Raw genomic sequence first — 19,917 nt, forward strand, 5'->3', positions numbered from 1 at the left:
GCATTAAGGTTTTGTGTGATCCTACAGTTGAATGTTCTATTGATCTACTATTTCCATAATGTCATAATAAACTACTCTCACTACTTTAGTCATTTCAGAAGTTTCTTTCGCTGTCATACCTAAATATTAAAAAAAAATAGCTGTACAAAAATATCTGAAAAATTAGCTTGACTACTTGTCACAGACCAAAAAGGGTTCTATGAACCCATACTGTATGAAGGAAAATTAGCCTTCAGTAAGCTAATGAAACCATGTTTTCTTGAAAAAAAACTGTACATACCTTGGCTTGGCCATTATAATCATCATCTAAAATGTTTAGAGAACTGGAAACAGTGGTGCCACGGAAAAAACGTGAGGATCTGAGATAGCGTTGGAAACTCAGTAATCTTCTGATATTCCTTGCAGAGACAGACACTTCAAATTCAGATTGAGCTGAAAGAAAAGGAATAAAAGTTGAGAAAAGCAAGTAAAACCTGTGCCGGTGCTACTTTGTAACACGTTTCCAAATTATGTACGAGTATTTTTTGAATTCTTTAATTACTATACACTTTTCTAGGACAGCAGAGGCATTTGATTTCTATTTTCAGTTGAATAGCTAAGAATTAAAGGGTCAGTGATCACTTACAACAAGATTTAGAAAACTAAGACAGATTCAGTTTTAAAATTTTAATTCCAAGAACTGTTAATTACCTCTCACTCTAATATTATACATAAGATTTTAACAATTACAAATACCTCATATTTTAATGAAACATTTCCTTAAGATAATTTACTCAAAGGAAAAGGAGATAGAATGGGAAATGTTGTGGTTTATACCCTATAAAGTTTCTAAAGAAGAATAAACATTCTGTAAAGTAAAGAAGTAGAAAAAAACATGGTTCTACATTGGAGATCAGTATTTATCTTTCAGTGAGCCACACAACCATTTTCCATCCACTGTTAGAATATACTAAAGAGCACTAAATAATAAACTGATTGAGCACTAATAGTAAAGTTGGGTATGAAAGCTATCTTGAAGAGAATATATGCTATCTTTAAATTCTATAACCAAATTAAATTCAGTAAAATGTTCATAAAGTAAAACACAAGAAAATTAAGCCTAAGAATCAACAAATCGTTACTTCTCAATTCTTTCTCTTCCTCTTTCTTTTTTGTGCGTGTCTTAGGGCTTACACAGGTTTTGGATGCTGTCCCTGAGCTTTCTTTGCTCAAGGATAGCACACTTACCACCAGCCTTATAATGGTTAATTGGAAATAAGAGTCTCATGATCATGTGTACATAGCTAGTGAGCTATTGTGATCCTCTGCTAGGACTATCCTAGACATATACTAATTATTACAAATGAGGGAAAACCATGCAGCCTAAGTTTCTTTGGATCCAGCTTAACACTTAATATGATTTTTTCCCGTCTTTCCATTTCCTTATGAATGGAAAGCATATAATTTTTCTGATGGAAGCATATAATTCCATTGTGTATCTATACATTTTCTTGATCCATTCATCTACTGAGGGGCATCTGGGTTAGTTCTTCCATATCTTAGCTATGGTAAAAATGCTGCAATGAACATAGTTGTGCTGGTAGCTTTAGTGTGGCCTTGTTTGTGGTCATTTGGGTAAATGCCCAGGAGTGGGATTGCTGGATCATAGGGGGACTCTATGTTTAGTCTTTTGAGGAACCTCCACACTACTTTCTAGAGTGATTGAACCAGTTTACATTCCCACTGACAGTGTATTAACATTCTCTTTTGGCCACATCCCCATTAGCATTTACTATTATTTGTTTCTTGATAATGGCCATTCTAACTGGGTTAAAGTGGAATCTAGGCATAATTTTGATTTGCATTCCTTTTATGGCCAGAGATGTTAAACATTTCTTCATGTGTTTATTGGCTATTCTTATTTCCTTTCCAGAGAAGTCTCTTTTTAATTCTTTAGCCCACTTATTAATGGGGGAGTTGTTTCTTTGAGGATTTGTTTTGGGGGAATAATAAAAATGAATTCCAAGATTCCAAGATGGAAACAAGGGGTGTTCTTTTTGTTGTTTGTTTTTATTTTTTAATGTACTGTGTGAAGTTATTTTTTTCTTTCATCATTTTTCTTTGGTTTATTCTCTGTTGTCACTGGTTTTGATTTTGGTACCTGTGTCTTGTATATACATTTATCTGATTTGGGGAAGGGAAGGAGAATAACAAAATAGTGAGACAAATGACAAAGTCTGAACCAATGCAACAGGGATACTCACAAGACATTATGTTGAAAATGAACTTTAGAACTTGGGGAGGAGGGGACACGGGGGGGGTGGGGCGGGGGCCGAATGTGAGGGAATGTGAGAAACGAGGAAAGAGGTAACAATGTTAGATAAGAAATGTACTCATTACCTTACTTATGTAACTGTAACCCCTCTGACATAAAACTCTTACAATAAAATAAAATAAAATAAAATTAAAAAAAACAGTCTCATGGACTTTACTGTACAGGCTGGCTTTGAAACTGTGATCCTCAGATCTCAGTCTCCTGAGCAGCGAGGATTGCAGGTGTAAGTCACCAGTGCTTGGCTATTTTAAGGTTTTTAATCTATCATCTTATTGCTTTGGGGCCTTTCTCATGAGAAATTATCTATTAATCTCATCACTTGTATGCAGTGAGTTGTACTTCTTTTTGTCTCTCTCTGACTGTCTCTCTCTTTTGCTGGTACTATGCTACCACTGAGCCATGCCTGCAGTTCCAGCTTTTTCTTGCTAGTCAATTGGAGATAAGAGTGATCAGGCTGGCTCCAAGCCACCTCCTGAGTAGCTTAGATTTATAGTATGAACCATCAATGCTCTGCTGAGCTTCTACTTTTACAATTCCCTCTTACTCTCCGGGTTTTAACAGTTTGGCTATTTTTCAGTATACTCCTATTTAAGTTCATCCTTATTGGAATTTAGTGAGCTTCTTAAGCATGTACATCTTCATAAAGTTTGGGAATCGAATGTCTTCAAATAGTTTTCCATTTTCTTTCGATATGCGGTTTGAATAATTCATACATTGGTAAACTTGATGGTGCCCACCTATGTCATAGGCTCTGTCTACTTTTCTTCTTTTCCTTGTACTCGTCAGAATGAGTGGTTTCACTGTCTTATTTTCAGGTCCACAATCCTTCAGCCTGTTCACATATGGTTGTTGAACACCTCTGTTGAAGTTTTCATTTAAGTATACCTTTCATTTTCAGAATTTGTTTTGTTCCTTTTATTTTTTAAACATTTTTTCTTTTAGTTCTTTGTCATTGTTTTTTTTTTCAGCTCACTGAGCTAAACTAAAATAACACATTGAAAATAATGTAACAGACTTAACTCTGCAATGTTTTCTATGTTTTATAGTTTTCTTTCTTTTTTTTTCTTCCTATTAGGCATTCTGAATTTTACACTAGGGCACTTTTAATAATATACTTCCTCCACTTTTCAAGGATTGTTTAGTTTTTCTTGTAGCTGGCTAGAATCATAAATTTTATGATGTTCTCAAAGTATTGTTTGCTTGTACTTGTCTATTTGACTGTTTACGCTTTAGGTATGGTCACTGAAGTTTTGGTTCATTTCTACAGTCTACCAGTGACCTGGCAAAGATTTCCCAAGAAGAAAGTAGGTGGAGAAAGGTACTGTCTCTTTTTTTGGTTCATCATGGGGCTTGAACTCAGAGCCTGGGCGCTGTCCCTTTGCTTTTTCTCTTGTCATGGGGCTTGAACTCTGGGCCTGAGCACTGTTCCTCAGCGCTTCAGCTCAAGGCAATGCTCTACCGCTTGAGCCACAGTGCCACTTCCAGTTTTCTAGTGGTTTACTGGAGATAAGAGTTTCATGGACTTTCTTGACTGGGCTGGCTTTGAACCACGATCCTCAAATCTCAGTCTCCTGAGTAGCTAGGATTACAGGCATGAGCAACTGGTGCCCCGCTCTCTTTCGGACTTTTCTACCCAGGCTGGCTCAGCTCTCAGCTTCCTAAGTAGCTAGGATTATAGTCATGAGCCACTGGCCACTATCTCTGAATTTCCTGAGATATGGCCTCATGGGAAGCTGCTGTAGCCAAGAGGGCTGAAAACCAAGAAAGACATCTGCATCAGTTTCTTAGGTGTCTACCAGATGGCTAAAACATGAGTCTACACATTTATAAAGAACAAAGTTCCTCCCCCACACATCTCAGTTTAGTTAAACACTTGAGGTGTCAAAAGATGTTGTCACCATTGGCTATGAGGCTGAGGAATGGGGTTAGCCACCAGTTTTCATCCTGATGTCCTCTGCACCAAAACAGAAGTCTTGCCCTTTATGAACTGCTTGCCAGGAAGTTATAAGTATCCAATCAGAGCCTAGAGTCCTGAAATAGTTTACAATGGTAATTTTATTCCCAGCTCAGCAATCATTTCTACAGGGAGGTCAATCCTTGGAGCCTGTTATCCTATTATTCCAAGTATCCTTTCTGGGATTAGCCAGCTCACATTTTCTCTTCTGCTTTGTATGGAAGTTGCATGCATGCCACTCCAGAAACAATACTGTTAATGCCCTGGCACTCTAGATATTTATGTCTTTGTGTGTGTGTGTGTGTGTGTGTGTGTGTGTGTGTGTGTGTGTGTGTGTGTGTGTGTGTGTAAGACTGGGACTTGAACTCGGTACCTGATGCTTTGCTCATTAGCTAATGCTCTACCAACTGGGCCATGCCTAGTAATGTAAGCATTATGCCCACCTTTGGTCCTCAGCCCCACCCAAACCTAAGCTTGTCCTGGAGTAACTGCCATATAGCTGGCCCCTCCCTCTCTCTGCCCAGACTCACCTGAACTCCCATCTACCTCACTTCCTACCCTCAGATCCTGCTGTTACCTAGATAATGGAGGCTGCCATGCGCTCTCTCTCGGGGGCAAATATGGTTCCTCTAATAAGCCTTGTAATAATCTTTCTCCTGTGCTTGCCTGCCTTTGTGTGGTCCCCTGGGATGGATGTGATGGATCCTTTCACCTACAATGCATAATTATTTTCTATATGTGTACAAATAATCTTTTATTAATCCAAGGAAATTCACAGCTTTTCCCCAGTACTGGAGTTTCAACTCAGGACCTTGAGCTTGCTCAGCTGGTACTCTAGCACTTGAGAAATGCCTCTAGCCTGGCTTTATTATTTTTTGCTCAAGGCTGGGATTCTACCACTTAAACCACAGCTCTACTTTCTACAGTCTGGCTTTTTGGTGGTTATTTTGAAGACAGAACCTTGTGGGCTGGTTTATACAGACTAATTGATTAGATTCCCTTAGAACATTTCAGTACTGTCTTAAACACATGCCAATCAAGTGATAGGGCTTGTCTAACAAGAATATGAGGCCTAGGTTCAATCCCCAGTATTTATTTACCACAGTAAATAAAATAAATACATAAATAAATAAGAATACAAGCCAAAATAGGGAGTACGTTTTCTAAAAGAAAATTAGAACAGTTTCCATAACTGTCCTAGGATAGCTTCCAAACTGTGATCTAATAAAGGGCTTGGGAATATAAAACAAGAATAAAACATCATGAGATCATTTTTTAAGATTGCTGGAAATTTTAAATTTCTTCATGCTCACCCCCTGGCCCCTCCTCCTCTCCTTTACCACATACATAATATTATCTTCCCTTAGTGATCAGAAGTAGCATCCTTGTCTTGAAAATCTCTATAGTCGTCTCTTCTGGGGCAACAAATGGGAAGGTTGCACCAGCTTTTCTGTCAACTTGACTTGAGAGAAACCTGAGTGAAACACTCTGACAAACTCCACAGTGGGAAAGAATATTAGCTGAAGCAGTATAATTTAGGAAGTGGAAACAGGAATGCATGACATGAGAATTCAGTACCCTTTCACATTTGGATAATTACTGGAAAGTTTCCCCTCTGGCTGTATTTCACAAAAATGTGACCCTGTTACCAATATTCCCATGAGCTCATTCTGTGACATGAGGCAAGTCATTATTTATTCCATAGCATAATACACAATAGATTAAATGTCTTTATTGAAGCTCAGCTTCCATCAAGCTAGGATCATTTATTTTTAAGTTTCAGGCTTGTTCTAGTTTACATGGTTACCTACATTCCAATCCAGCTTAGAAATCCAAAGGGCTCAGCAAATTCATCAAGTTCCTATTAAGGAGCATTGGCTTTGCTGGTTCTTTTCTAAAATATCACATTACCTCACTATGTGGCCACGAGCAAACTGATCAGCCTCCACCAAAACTAAATGAGCATTAATACTTAGTGAACATTGGCATTATGTCCAGGCATCCATTCTAAGCTTCTCTAGCACAAAGATAAAATGCAGGATAACAGAAAAAGTCAAAAGGGATTTCTTTCTCTTTTCTCACCTATTAGAATAGGAAATACAAGTTCTACAGAAAAAGAAAAGTCTGGAGAACCAACTCATCTTCAAAAGTTCTACTTTTAACTCTCCCATAGACTTAAAAAAAAACATCCAAACTGAATGCCAAACATGTCAAAGATATTCAGATCTTATACAAGAGATCCTTCACAGGAAAAACTTGGTCTTGAAAATTGACCATCATTTGCTTTAATGGTCCACAAGAGGGAGCCCTATAGCCACTAAAGCTACAAAAATCAGCTACACAAGGCCATGAATTACTATTGGAATTTGTTGCTTTATTTTTTCATTAAAAAAAAAAAAAAAAAAAAAAATCCAGGGCTGGGAATGTGGCTTAGTGGTAGAGTGCTTACCTAGCATGCATGAAGCCCTGGATTCAATACCTCAGTACCATATAAACAGTAAAGGCCAGAAGTGGTACTGTGGTCCAAGTGGTAGTGCTAGCCTGAGCAAAAGAAGCTCAGGGAAAGAGGCCAGGCCCTGAATTCAAGCCCCAGGACTGGCAAAATAAATAAATAAATAGATAAAAAGATAAATAAATATATATGCACATATATATTTAGAAAAATCTGGTACTTGAAGGTTTCAGTTCTGGTCTAAGGCAAGGTCATATTGAATAGTGAAAGAATAAGAAGCTGGGTGCCAGTGGCTCAAACCTGTAATCCTACCTACTCAAGAGGCTGATATATGGAGGATTACAGATCAAGGCCAGCTTGGGCAGGAAAGTTACAAAACTCTTACCTCCAATTAACTACCAGAAAACCAGAACCACTGTGGCTCAAAGTGGTAGAGCACTAGTCTTGAGCAGAAGAGTTCAGGGACAGCGCCCAGGCCCTGAGTTTAAGACCCATGACCTATACATAAAATGAATAAATAAATAATAATAATAAAACAGAACAGTTTCTATATGGTAACTTGGTTTTTACTTTTCTTCAAAAAGAATAGGAAACCTATCTAAAAGGCCACTGTTAATAAGTAATTATATTTATCCCATATTATAGGACAAGTTTTTTTAGAAGAACCTTTACACTTAGCATATATGGACACATTTAGAAATGATGAGCTACATGCTTGGAACAATGGTCTTCAGTGATGTTAATGTAGAGGCGAGGACAGCAGAGTAGATGAGGATAGGGCTTAGGACAGAGAGACGGGTCAGTTTGAATTCCAGTTTTGCTACTGGGTTTTCTGACATTAAACAAGGTCTTTAAGATCTCTAGTACACTTTTTTCATCTGTAAAATAGATTAAATGAGATAATACATGCAGTATATCTTCCATATTTTTTGGCAAAGAGCATTCTATTATTATTATTTTTATAAACATACTTTTGTTGTGGTTATTTTGCGTTTTGTGCTAGTCCTAGGGCTTGAACTCAGGCCTGTGAGCTGAATTTTTTGGTTCAAGCCTAGCACTCACTCTACCACTTGAGTCACAGCTCCACTTACGGTTGTTGGGTTTTTTTGGTGGTTAATTGGATATGAACCTCATGGACTTTCCTGCCTAGGCTGGCTTTGAACCATGGTCCTCAGATTTTAGCCTCTAGAGTAGCTAGGATGACAGGCACTAGCTCCTGGAACTCAGCTAAATATCAAGTATTTTAAACAAATAACTCATACTATTTATTTTAATAAAACAAGATTTTTTTTTTTTTTTTGGTCGGTAGTGGGACTTGAACTCTGGGCCTGGGCGCTGTCCCTCAGCTCTTCAGCTCAAGGCGAGCGCTCTACCACTTGAGCTACAGCGCCACTTCCGGTTTTCTTGTGGTTTATTGGAGATAGGAGTCTCACAGTCTCTCCTGCCCGGACTGGCTTTGAACCGCGATCCTCAGATCTCAGCCTCCTGAGTAGCTAGGATTACAGGCGTGAGCCACCAGCGCCCAGCAAGATTTTTTTATAACTACATAACATCATACTAAAAACCACAGCTTACCTAAATACTACAGAAATAACTGCATATATTTAAAAGATTTCAAAATATGCAGTATCATTACTTTAGAATGAATATAATATAGATTTTACTATAAATAAAAATATAGCCATTCATAATCTAAAATTAGATCAAAATGAGAATAAAATGTACAACCAATATTTATTTTCCTGAAGTTATTCTTACAACCTTAGCTCATATGATTCAATGTTCACTGATAAGATTTGATAAAAATAAAAGATACAAAATTTTTTTCTTTTTTTTTTTTGGTCTGGGCCTGGGCGCTGTCCTTCAGCTCAAGGAGCGCCATACCACTTGGGCCACAGCGCCACTTCCAACTTTTTTTGCTGAGGAATCAAACACAGGGCTTCACGTATGCGAGGCAAGCGCTCTACCACTGAGCCACCTTCCCAGCCAAAGATACAAAACTTTTTAAAGGAGGCTACAATGCTTGATTAGAAATGTACTCATTATCTTGCCCATGTAATTGTAACCACTCTGTACAGTATTTTCACAATAAAAAAAAATTTTAAAAAAGATTACTGTTACTGCTACAGGTTAGATATTTTCATTCTTCAGAGTGGGAATATATAGTATCTAGACCCCCCCACCCCAAACTTAGCCCCTTACTCATGAAATTCTAATATCCTTATTTCGAGCTAAGAAAGAATAAAACCCTTGATGCAACATTTCCCTCAAAACATTAGGCCTTAAGTTGAATTTCCAATTTCCACAATTCTCTTGAATACAAAGTTGAATGAAATTGTATTATGGTCCAATCTGTATCTATTCCTTAATTTATGCTGTTACGCTAATTTATGTGTTATGGACCCCATCTAGAACATTGTTTTCCAAATATAAGACAAAGAAACAACAAAAAAATCATATGTAGGCATTTCAGAGCCACCTGCAAACTAGATATGGTCTAAAAAGTATACATACATGACACAATGCTATTGCTTTAATGCAACTGAATAGAGCAGTATTCATCTCTATAATCCCCACATGGTAAGGGGCTGACAGAGATAGGAGACAGAAACATGGCTCAGAAAAGATAGGAACAAAAGGATGAGGAATTTTTATCCCCTGTGATATCTTCATGAACTTAATTAAGGTAATGCTATCTTTGAAAGGATCAGATATAATTTCAAAACAAACAAATGAATGGGAACAAACAATTTAATAAAAACTCCAGACAAAATATGACCTTAGTCTGTATTACCACAGCTACAAGAGCAGGCTGGTATGCTGGAGAGTCACTGAGAAACTAAATTATGAAAGATGGATGCCACTTTAATAGACCAAACAAGTAACTCTTGAAACAAAGAATGCTCATGAACAGGAAAGTAATGACCTGGGAGTAGAGTAAGAGAAGTTAAGAGACAATTATCATAACAAAGAAAAAGGAAGGGCGGAAGGAAAAGTCAAACATGAACTTTTATGTCTAAAGTGAGGAAGAAATGCACTAACAACCTCCAAATATACAAAAGCTACCCTGTATGGCAGCTACCATAATATTAAAGATTGAGATAATCTAAGACAATAAAACCAGTATGCTAAGAGCTTTAAACTCAAGATACAGAAACAGATGGTCTTTTATATCATATGACTATGAAATCAGCAATACAACGCTTAATATGCCCTCATAGAAAGACAGGAATCAACACAAAATCAAACTCATATGAGGAATTATGGGAGAGTTTAGGGACAAGTTTGTGTATTTTCATAGTCAGCCATTATAGTAAAGACAGCATGAGACGCTCAATTCAAGAGAAAGGCAGCACCCTAACTTGGTTAACAGATAACACAGATTACATTCAGAGAACTATAGCCTCTAAATGGTCGAAGATAGACAACTATAGTCAATTCGGTGCAATAAAATACATTCTGTGAACCAGAAGCTGCCAGAGATCAGAAATAACATAAAACTAAAAGCCTCCTGTTAAGAGCTTTTAGGTGCCAATGTAAATATCCTGAAAGGCTGCCTTGCTGCCCTAGCACGGGGTAGAGTAGAGTGCTAAAATGAGTGAAGAGCTCAAGCTAATGGGCAAAGTCATTTACATGGGCTAGAACATTGCTGTGTGCCAAAAATTAAACAAAAAATAAAAAAAGACTGCATTAGTGTGGACATGAAGAGACTGTAACAAAACCTCGTCCTTGTATTACAGCTTGGCAGACACTGGCAGAAGCCATGCTCTCCAGTCTGGTGACGTCAATGGGCTTTGGCAAATCCCCCAAAGAACTGTCAAGCTGACAACTTCCATGCTATGCATAACTGTGCCAGAACCTCTTCCTAAGCAGGTATGGAGAATGTATTGTAGTCATTCTTTTGTTATTATATAAGCAAAAGGCGAGTGTTTAACTAAAAAGAAGTAATCACTAAATTTAGAGCAAACATTAAAGTTTTTTTTAACTTGTAATATATTTTTATTATTATAAAGGTGATATACAAAGGGGTACAGTTTCCTGTCAGGTGATGAGTATGTTTTTTTGGACAACAATAACCCCTTCAAAAATTAATTTTTGACAAAATATCAATATAAAACTCATTTTATCATGTATTTAATACTTTTATTTCAATCAATCAGTTATATGACCATTGAACAGAGGAAAAAAAGTAGTTATAGAAATAGCTGGAACCTTTACTTGAGGCCTATTGAATATGAGCTACTTGGTCAAAGGAAGAAAATGAAAATAAGTGAGTCTCTTGGTTATCTAAGGCTGTGAGAAAGCACTGTGAGAGGGAAACAGTCACATAAAGGAACGGAAGCTTTGGGGTGAAGAAGCCCACATACAGAGCTAAGCATTCTGAACCTTCGTGGGAGTAACTGCCTGTCAGGCCAGCACTCAATGACTTTCTCCCCCTCCCCCCATATATTTTCCTCCCAACTTGTTAAGTGGATATATTGCTCATGATTAGCTGACTCTAACTTAGTAGGGTGCATCAAGAACAAGTTAATTAAATGCAAGGAGACCAGAAATGGGTGCCTTCGTGGGGGCAATACTCTGAGATAGGGCAGATTTTAAATGGTATGAGAGTTGGAGAGTTTCTCTGTGGTTCTTAGAAAAGTATTAATGCCAGCATTTTCAGCTGAAATATTTGTCAGAAAGTAATCAAGGCCAGTGTGGTAATCCCAACTACTTAGCAGGCTGACTGACGTAGGAGAACAGTGGTCTAAAGTCAGTAAGGTAAAGTTAGTGTCAGACCTTATCTAAAAAACAAACTTAAGAAAAAATAAAAGCAAGAATGACTGAGGACTTGGCTCCAAGGGTGTCTGACTTAGTAAGGACCTGAGTTCTATCCTAGTACTGCCAAAACAAAATAAAATGAAAACTGAGTGTGATTTCTGAGGAAAAATTATTAAAAATTTTAGCATGAAGGGATTACTAAAAGTATAAACATAATGCTTGCTAAGAAATGCACTCATTATCTTGCCCATATAATTGTAACCCCTCTGTACAGTATTTTCACAATAGAAAAAATAAAAAAATAAAAGTATCACATATGTGCAAACATAAAGCTAGTTAAGAATGAAAGCTTCTATATGCTGCAAACATCCAGAGAAGACACTGAAAATTACAGCATTTATTAATTCAAGCAAAATCACTCCAACAAAGCGGCCAGACTAATGTTGGCTGCAGATTTATGTGAGAATTTTAGGAAACATGTCTTGACAAAGACTATTTCATGATTATCAAAGCCTTCCACTCTTGGTAGACATGAACACATGTTTCTATATATCTTCCCAGGATTCGATCTCTTACAGTTTTTTTTTAAATAAATAACCACAGGATTAGTCTAATATCAGCGAATTCATAAACAAGTGATCTGAATACAAAGTCCTTTTCGTGTGTGGCACTAGGGTTTGAACTGAGAGACTTGTGCTTGCTAGACAAGTGTTCTACCACATGAACCACCTCAACACTTCTTTGTGTGGGTTATTTTTTATGATACAGTCTCACTTCCTGCCTGGGTTCAGGTAGACTGTTGGGTTGCAGTTTACTTATTTAGGCTTCCCATTAGGGTTGGGATGACACGCAGGCACTACTATATACAACTTCTTCAGTTGAGATGGAGTTTCAAGAACATTTCTGTCCAGTCTGACCTGGAATCAAAATCCTCCCAATTTCAGTTTTCCACAAAGTTTAGGATGACAGGCACAGGTTACTGTGACCAGCTACAGCTTAGTAGGGGTTGTATGAACTTTGTTTGCTTGGGCTGACCTAGAACTACAACCATCCTCTAATTAGCCTCTCAAGTAGCTGGGATTAGAGGCATGAGCCACTGGTGCCCAGCTCAAACTCATGATTTTTTTTTTTTTAATTACCAGTCCTGGGGCTTGGACTCAGAGCTTGGGCACTGTCCCTGAGCTTCTTTTGAACAAAGCTAGTACTCTACCATTTGAGCCAAAGTGCCCCTTCCGGCATTTTCTATCTATGTGGTACTGAGGAATCGAACCCAGGGCTTCATGCATGCTAGGCAAGCGCTCTACCACTAAGCCACATCCCCTGCCCCAAATTCATGATTTTTAATGACTAATTATATCATAATTTTTTTAATCCCTAAATACTTTTTTTTTCTTTTGAAATTTCATTCTATACAATGTTTTCTATATATGAAATACATATTTTATATCTATTATACTATTTTATTATTGAATTAGATGTGTACACCTATTATATTATGTTTATTTTATGACTTTATTCTATTTAAATTTCAATTTTATCAGTAAGGTTTTGTCTTCCTCACATCCTTACCACTGATCTTTTTTTTTAATTTTAATTTTTTGTGAACATACTGTACAGAGGGGTTACAATTACATGAGCAAATTAATGAGTACATTTCTTATCAAGCATTGCAGCCTACTCCTTTGTTTACCCCTCACATCCCTTCCCAGCCTCCCCCCAGCCTCCCCCACCCAATCCTCCCACCACCACCACCCCCCCACCCCGCACCAAAGTTGTAAAGTTTGTTTTCAACATGACAACTTGTACACTTGTACTTCTCATTGTTGCAACAGGTCCACCTGTATCCTTAAACGACTTGTTTTTCCCCATCTCCTCTACAAATTATACTGACATCAAATATAGTGAAAGCAGGGGTTATATTGTGGGGGAGGGACATACAAAGCAACAAAGAAATAATCTTATGTGTTAGAAACAAATGCATGAAAGAAAAAAACATTAAAATACATATCTAAGGGTTCATTTTCCTAACATCACATTATCTGACCTTTTCAGCTTGACTCATACATATACTAGATATTGCAAATAAGGGAAACCATGGGACCTATGTTTCTTTGGGCTTGGCTTACTTCACTTAATATAATTTTTTCCAAGTCTTTCCATTTCCTAACAAATGGGGCAATGTCATTCTTTCTGATGGAGGCATAGAATTCCATTGTGTATATATACCACATTTTCTTGATCCATTCATCTACTGAGGGGCAGCTGGGTTGGTTCCATATCTTAGCTATGGTAAATAATGCTGCAATAAACATAGTTGTGCTGGTAGCTTTAGTGTGGTCTTGTTTGTAAACATTTGGGTAAATGCCCAAAAGTGCGATTGCTGGGTCATAGGGGAGCTCTATGTGAAGTCTTTTGAGGAACCTCCATACTGCTTTCCAAAGTGGTTGAACAAGTTTACACTCCCACCAACAATGAAGTAAGGTTCTCTTCTGTCCACATCCCCTCCAGAGTTCTTGATTTTTGCCATTCTAACTGGAGTGAGGTGGTATCTCAATGTTGTTTTGATTTGCATTTCTTTTATGGCTAGGGAGGTTGAGCATTTCTTCATGTGTCTATTGGCCATCCTTCTTTCTTCTTCAGAGAAGTTTCTCTTTAAGTCTTTCGCCCACTTATTTATTGGGCAGTTGTTTCTTTGAGGATTTCTTGTTGGGGGATTTAATTTTTTGAGTTCCAAGTATATTTTAGATATGAGACCCTTGTCTGTTGTATGGCTAGTGAAGATCTTCTCCCAATGCGTGGGCTTTCTATTGATCTTGCTAGCTATGTCCTTTGCCCTGCAGAAGCTCTGCAACTTCATGCAATCCCATTTGTCCAACCTTTCTTTGATTTGTTGCCTAGATACTTTTTTAATACCACAATTTAGCATGTTTTTCTATTATAAACAAAACAAAATACATTTGCATGTTGTTTAACTTTCATACATAATTTTTCCCTTTGTATATACTTTCAGTAGCAAAAGTAGGGAGAAAAGAACACTTACAGTTCTTCACAAACACATATGCCAAATTGTTCTCTGAAGTTTGCTAAGCAATCTGAACTTCTACTACCTAATATCATAGCTGATCATTTAACTTTCTAAATTTGACAGAAATTTGTTTAGTACTAAGATTTCTTGTGTTTAATATATTTCTGTGTTCAAACAATTTTCAAAGTCAGTCACTCCTTCCATTGTTCTCCTCATTTCCCCCCTCCCATCCCTACCTTCAAGTTAGGTAATCAACTGATCTTTCTTTTTTTACTTCTTTAGAAAGACTCCTGAAAGTCAAAACTTGTCTGGCCACAAGGTATATAACAAAGGATAACCCAAACTAAACCTTCATGGCAGAACAAACCATGTTAACTACATAATAAAACTGTTGTTGAGTTTCTTCTGAACTTTGAAGCCTGAAATTGGTCCCGAACTGGCAAGCTATCCTGGACAAAGCTAGCTCACAGGAGAATGTATCTTCATAATGTAAACCCGAATGTTGCTTATATCACATAGACACATAGGAGATGTAGATACATTACTATATGTGAATATCCATCTCCATGTAGATAAAGGATTATTATGTTCAACACAAATAATAATACAGAAATAAATTGAAAATACTGAAGCATATGAAAAGCAAATCAGCAACACCTCACAAATGGAGCACATAGAATACAAAATTACAGACAAATAACAATATTGATAAATATAATACTAATAACATACTATAAGTTTTTAACCTGTTGGTATGTTATTTTTTTCTTGTATTTTTAGCCTTCCCTCTTTTATTTTTTTGCCAGTCGTGGGGCCTGCACGCTGGGCCCGGGCACTGTCCCTCAGCTCTTCAGCTCAAGGCTAGTGCTCTACCACTTGAGCCACAGCACCACTTCCAGCTTAGCCTTCCCCTCTTGAGAAAGACCTCACACTGGGTAGAAGATGGAACAAGGGATAGAAATCCTAGGAGAATAGCAGAATAATCTCAGACAGTGGTGATGATAAAGGTCTAGCTCAAAGAGAAGTGATACTGAGGATAGAGAGGTGATTAAACATGGCAACAATTTGAGAATGCAAGAATATATGGAATTTATAACAGACTTGCTTTAAGCAATGAAGACCAGAAACAACCAAGAATATTGCAACAGGGAAATTAATAGTGCATTTAAAGTAAAAGAAAAGAAGTGCACAGAACAAAGTAGGATGAAGAACAATAGGGTAGAAAATTCTGGCTTTAATGAATGTAATACACTTATACCCATACTTCTGCAATCAGAACATCTAGAAACTAGCTTTATTTCAGCATAGCTGTAAGTTTTTGGGTCACTGTAAAAATATATTTTAACTATATATGTACACACACACACACACACACACACACACACACACACACACACACACACACACACACGGGAAGGACCATGTTATATATTTTATATAGCCTTTTCAATGCTTCAGTGTGTCTGAAGGTTTCAACTGTCCCTTGCAGGGTTGTTTCAGTGCATGGAACTTTGCCAAGACTGAGGTAATAGGAAGTAAATTGGTATGTACCCAAGTCATAGATTGCAGAAAGAGATATAGAACAACTCCACAAAATAAACTCCCTAGGTCTTTAACTAATGTGAGGGGAAATGAAATTCTACACAAGAAGACTTGAGATTAAATGACAGTCTTGCTGCTCTTAGTATCTGAGGTAACTCAGACTTGATAGTGTACAAACTCAAACCTAGGGATAAATTTCTAAGAGCTTAATAAGCTAACTTCTGTAAACACACACACACACACACACACACACACACACACACACACACACACACACACACACACACACACACACACACACACACACACACACACACACACACACACACACACACACACACACAAATCAAGTTCAAGAAAACCTGTAGCACAACCAGAGAAGTCTGCAGAAGGGGCAGGTTGAAGGCTAACACATTTTCATTACAGCAGGCACACAGGCTAACACTCTAATTGGAACATATTTCATAAAACGGACTAGATGAAAATTTTAAGGAATTTGAGCTTGTGTAATAAGCAGAACCTGTTGTACCAATAGGAAAGAATAATTCCTTTTTCTCTGTTAAGAAACCTCCTGTAAGTTCTCATTTTGGACAAAGAGAAATATTCTTGTTTGTAGTAACTAGGACAGTCAATCTTCATACAAACAGCACAATGAGACTGAGAGGATAATGAGCTGCTCCTAAATCTGAGCTGCCTCCACTGTTCTAAGATTCCGTATTACAAAGGCTCAACCTCAGGAGATGAGAATGTGAGTAGATACCCAAACTCTTAATCCTGAAGCCAATTACTGCTTCATATTATTTTCAAACTTTGTCATGAAATTTCATTTATTATCCTATCTGAACATCTTCATCTACTAAAAGGAATACTTAAGCCATTTAACTTTATCAATACCATCAGTAGGTTTAGTCTTACTTCCCTCATCTTGTTCTTCAGAAGCTTCATTGTTTACTCATGCCTTAGAAATCATGTATACCATTTTTATTCTACTTGAAATACTTTCAAAATTTGATAATTTCTAACAACTCTCCCTGATCTCACTAGATGTCTAACAATTTTACATGTCAGTTTTTATACCAAATTCTTCAAGATCTTTAAAAGACAGTTTTAAAGCTCTTTAAACTTTCAGATTATAACAAGGAGCCATTTGAAAGTACTTTTGTAAAACAAATATACACTTTCATCATCTAGGTAGAAGTGTTTTGAAGCTATTAACAGCTGGTAAAATGATCCATATCTTTAATTGAGCTACTCAAGTACAGGCAGAAGGACCAAGAGTTTGAGGCCAGTCCCAGCAAAGCTTGTGGAACTCTTAAAAAGTGGGTGCAGGAGTGTAGAATAGTGGTATATCATTTGTCTTGAATTTCGCTAGATGTGAATATAACAGTTGTTGAAAAGTGTAAGTTTGTATTCCAACAAACAAAAATCAGTTAAAGAATTCAGTTAAAAGCCGGGCGCTGGTGGCTCACACCTGTAATCCTAGCTACTCAGGAGGCTGAGATCTGAGGATCGCGGTTCAAAGCCAGCCCGGGCAGGAAAGACTGTGAGACTCCTATCTCCAATAAACCACCAGAAAACCGGAAGTGGCGCTGTAGCTCAAGTGGTAGAGCGCTCGCCTTGAGCTGAAAAGCTGAGGGACAGCGCCCAGGCCCAGAGTTCAAGCCTCACGACCGACAAAAAAAAAAAAAAAAAAAAAGAATTCAGTTAAAGAATTAAGGTTAAATACTGACACTAGCATAAAGAAAGTTACAATTAATGAGTCCCCAATAAAGCCATTTGGTTCATTCATTTCTTTTTATTAGCAGGACTTTTCCTCCTTTTTTCAAAATTTTGAGTATGCATCTTAGCTTCATTTAATATTTCCTCAAATTTACAACTGTAACAATCAACTTTTAGTTTATTTTATTTTCTGATTTGTTCATTATCTTTTTTATCTTTACAAGTTGCTTTTAATCCTTTCTTCATTCCCTCCTTCCTTCCTCTCTTTTCTTTTCTTTCTCTTTCTCTTCCTTTATTTAGATAATTCATATAGTTGTCTCTCTGTAATTAGGTTTATTTTTATATATTGGATGTATACAAATTTAAATTACATATCATCTCAAATTTTGTGTTGCATCAGAGAAATACAACTACATATTGATTTTGTAGTCTGTACAGTTGCTAAATTTGCTGGTTAATTTTCTAAGTATACAGCATGTCACCCATAAATAATAAAACTTATTTTTCTGATTCTTATACTTTTCATTTCTTACATTTACAGTGCACTAATGGCTGGGAGCACCAAACCATGTTTAATACAAAAGGTGATAAATGACATTCTTAAATTTTCCCATCAGAGAGCTTAATACAGTACAATAAAATATGATATTTGCTATAGGTTTTGCAGGAAGTTTTCTTCAGATTACTTGTTATTATTCCTTAACCTGCCTAATATTACTGATCTCCAGTCTTTACCTACATTTGATAAAGAATAAATACTGAATTGTATGGAAAGCTTTTTAAGCATTTGGCCTATTGCCATTTATTGCTGCTATTTTAGCATTTAGCATATATTGACATAACTTTTCTTCTTTATAATATTGGTATAGGAATTACATTTAGTTTTTTTCAATGTTAAACCAACCTTACATTCCTAGAAAAATACAAACTGGGCCAAAATAGATCACCTATTTAAAGAGATATTACATTATTTAAAATGTTTCATTTATATACATGAGGGATTTGGCTGTAATTTTCTCTTTATGTTGGGTCCCCATCAGGAGGCAGTATGAAGACTGTGTTGATCTTACATAGTAAATTGTGAAGTGTGTCCTTTCTCTCCATTCTCTAGAAAAGCATGGAGGAAATTTTAGTTTAACAGTTACTTCTTTTTCTTTTTTTTTTTTTGGTCCAGTCGTGGGGCCTGAACTCTGGGCCTGGGCACTGTCCCTCAGCTCTTCAGCTCAAGGCTAGCACTCTACCACTTGAGCCACAGCGCCACTTCTGGCTTTTTTTTTTCGTTTTGCTTATGTGGTGCTGAGGAATCAAACCCAGGGCCTCAGGCATGCAAGGCAAGTGCTCTACCACTGAGCCACCTTCCCAGCCCCCAGTTACTTATTTTTCTTGTATAAGATAGCTCTCTATTTTCTTGGTATTCTAGCTTTCTGTTAAAAATAAAGCACCCATGCTTCAGCCCTGCCCCATGCCAAGACTCCCTCTGCCAGCATCTCTGATCTGTCTACATCACATCTTCACTAGGACACATGGGACCAAACTGCCTCTAAAGCCCACAGAGCCTGTGTCCCAGTTGTAGCAACCCAAGAAAAAAATGAAACAAAATCTGTTCCTGTCAAACTCAAAACTGCACCTTTGCAGTTGACTCTTTTCTCTCTCACACTACTTTTGTTATTTTCTCTTTGGCTTTGGTTTCAACAATTATATACCGTGGCTTTCCTTTTATGCTCCTCTGCTTCAAGTTTATAGTACTTTTTAAAACTGTGCCTTAATGTCATTTATCAAGCTTTAGGGCTTTCTCAGCATCATTTTTTCAAAAAAAAAATGCTTCTACTACATTCTCTCTCTTCTCTCCTTGTGGACTCTACTTTTCAACATATTTTGTGCCATATTAAAGGTGGAAGATTAAAAAATGTTTTGACCTTAATCCTTTTGTAATTGTGACCTATATCCTCTCTTCATTGGCCTGAGTCAGCTGTGTAATGTGGCTGCAAACAGAATATGACAATCTGATGCTTTACCAGAGAACTCACCCAGACTTCCAGAGACTAGAGATTTCTACACTTAATTTTGAAATGTTTAGTACTGGGAGAAGGCAGATACCATGTAAGAAGTCCAACTACTCTGAGATTGACATTTAAAGAGAGAAATGCTGG

The 19,917-nt window shown here is 37.1% G+C and overlaps 1 protein-coding gene across 3 annotated transcripts in view; it reads right to left on the minus strand.

Moving 5' to 3' along the window:
* The window catches only part of Pde7a (phosphodiesterase 7A), a 92,331-nt gene that overhangs the window by 26,337 nt on the left and 46,077 nt on the right, over positions 1 to 19,917 (minus strand). For all 3 annotated transcript variants that reach the window (XR_011365634.1, XM_069990815.1, XM_069990816.1), the window contains exon 4: positions 281 to 432. Coding sequence is in view for 2 of the 3 variants with exons in the window: in XM_069990815.1 (XP_069846916.1) it covers positions 281 to 432 (152 nt within the window). In the remaining variant the exon portion in view is untranslated. The remainder of the gene's footprint in view (positions 1 to 280; positions 433 to 19,917) is intronic.

This window comes from Dipodomys merriami, unplaced genomic scaffold (assembly GCF_024711535.1).
Source record: "Dipodomys merriami isolate MVZ:Mamm:240054 unplaced genomic scaffold, mDipMer1.0.p SCAF_4, whole genome shotgun sequence".
Taxonomy (NCBI): domain Eukaryota; kingdom Metazoa; phylum Chordata; class Mammalia; order Rodentia; family Heteromyidae; genus Dipodomys; species Dipodomys merriami.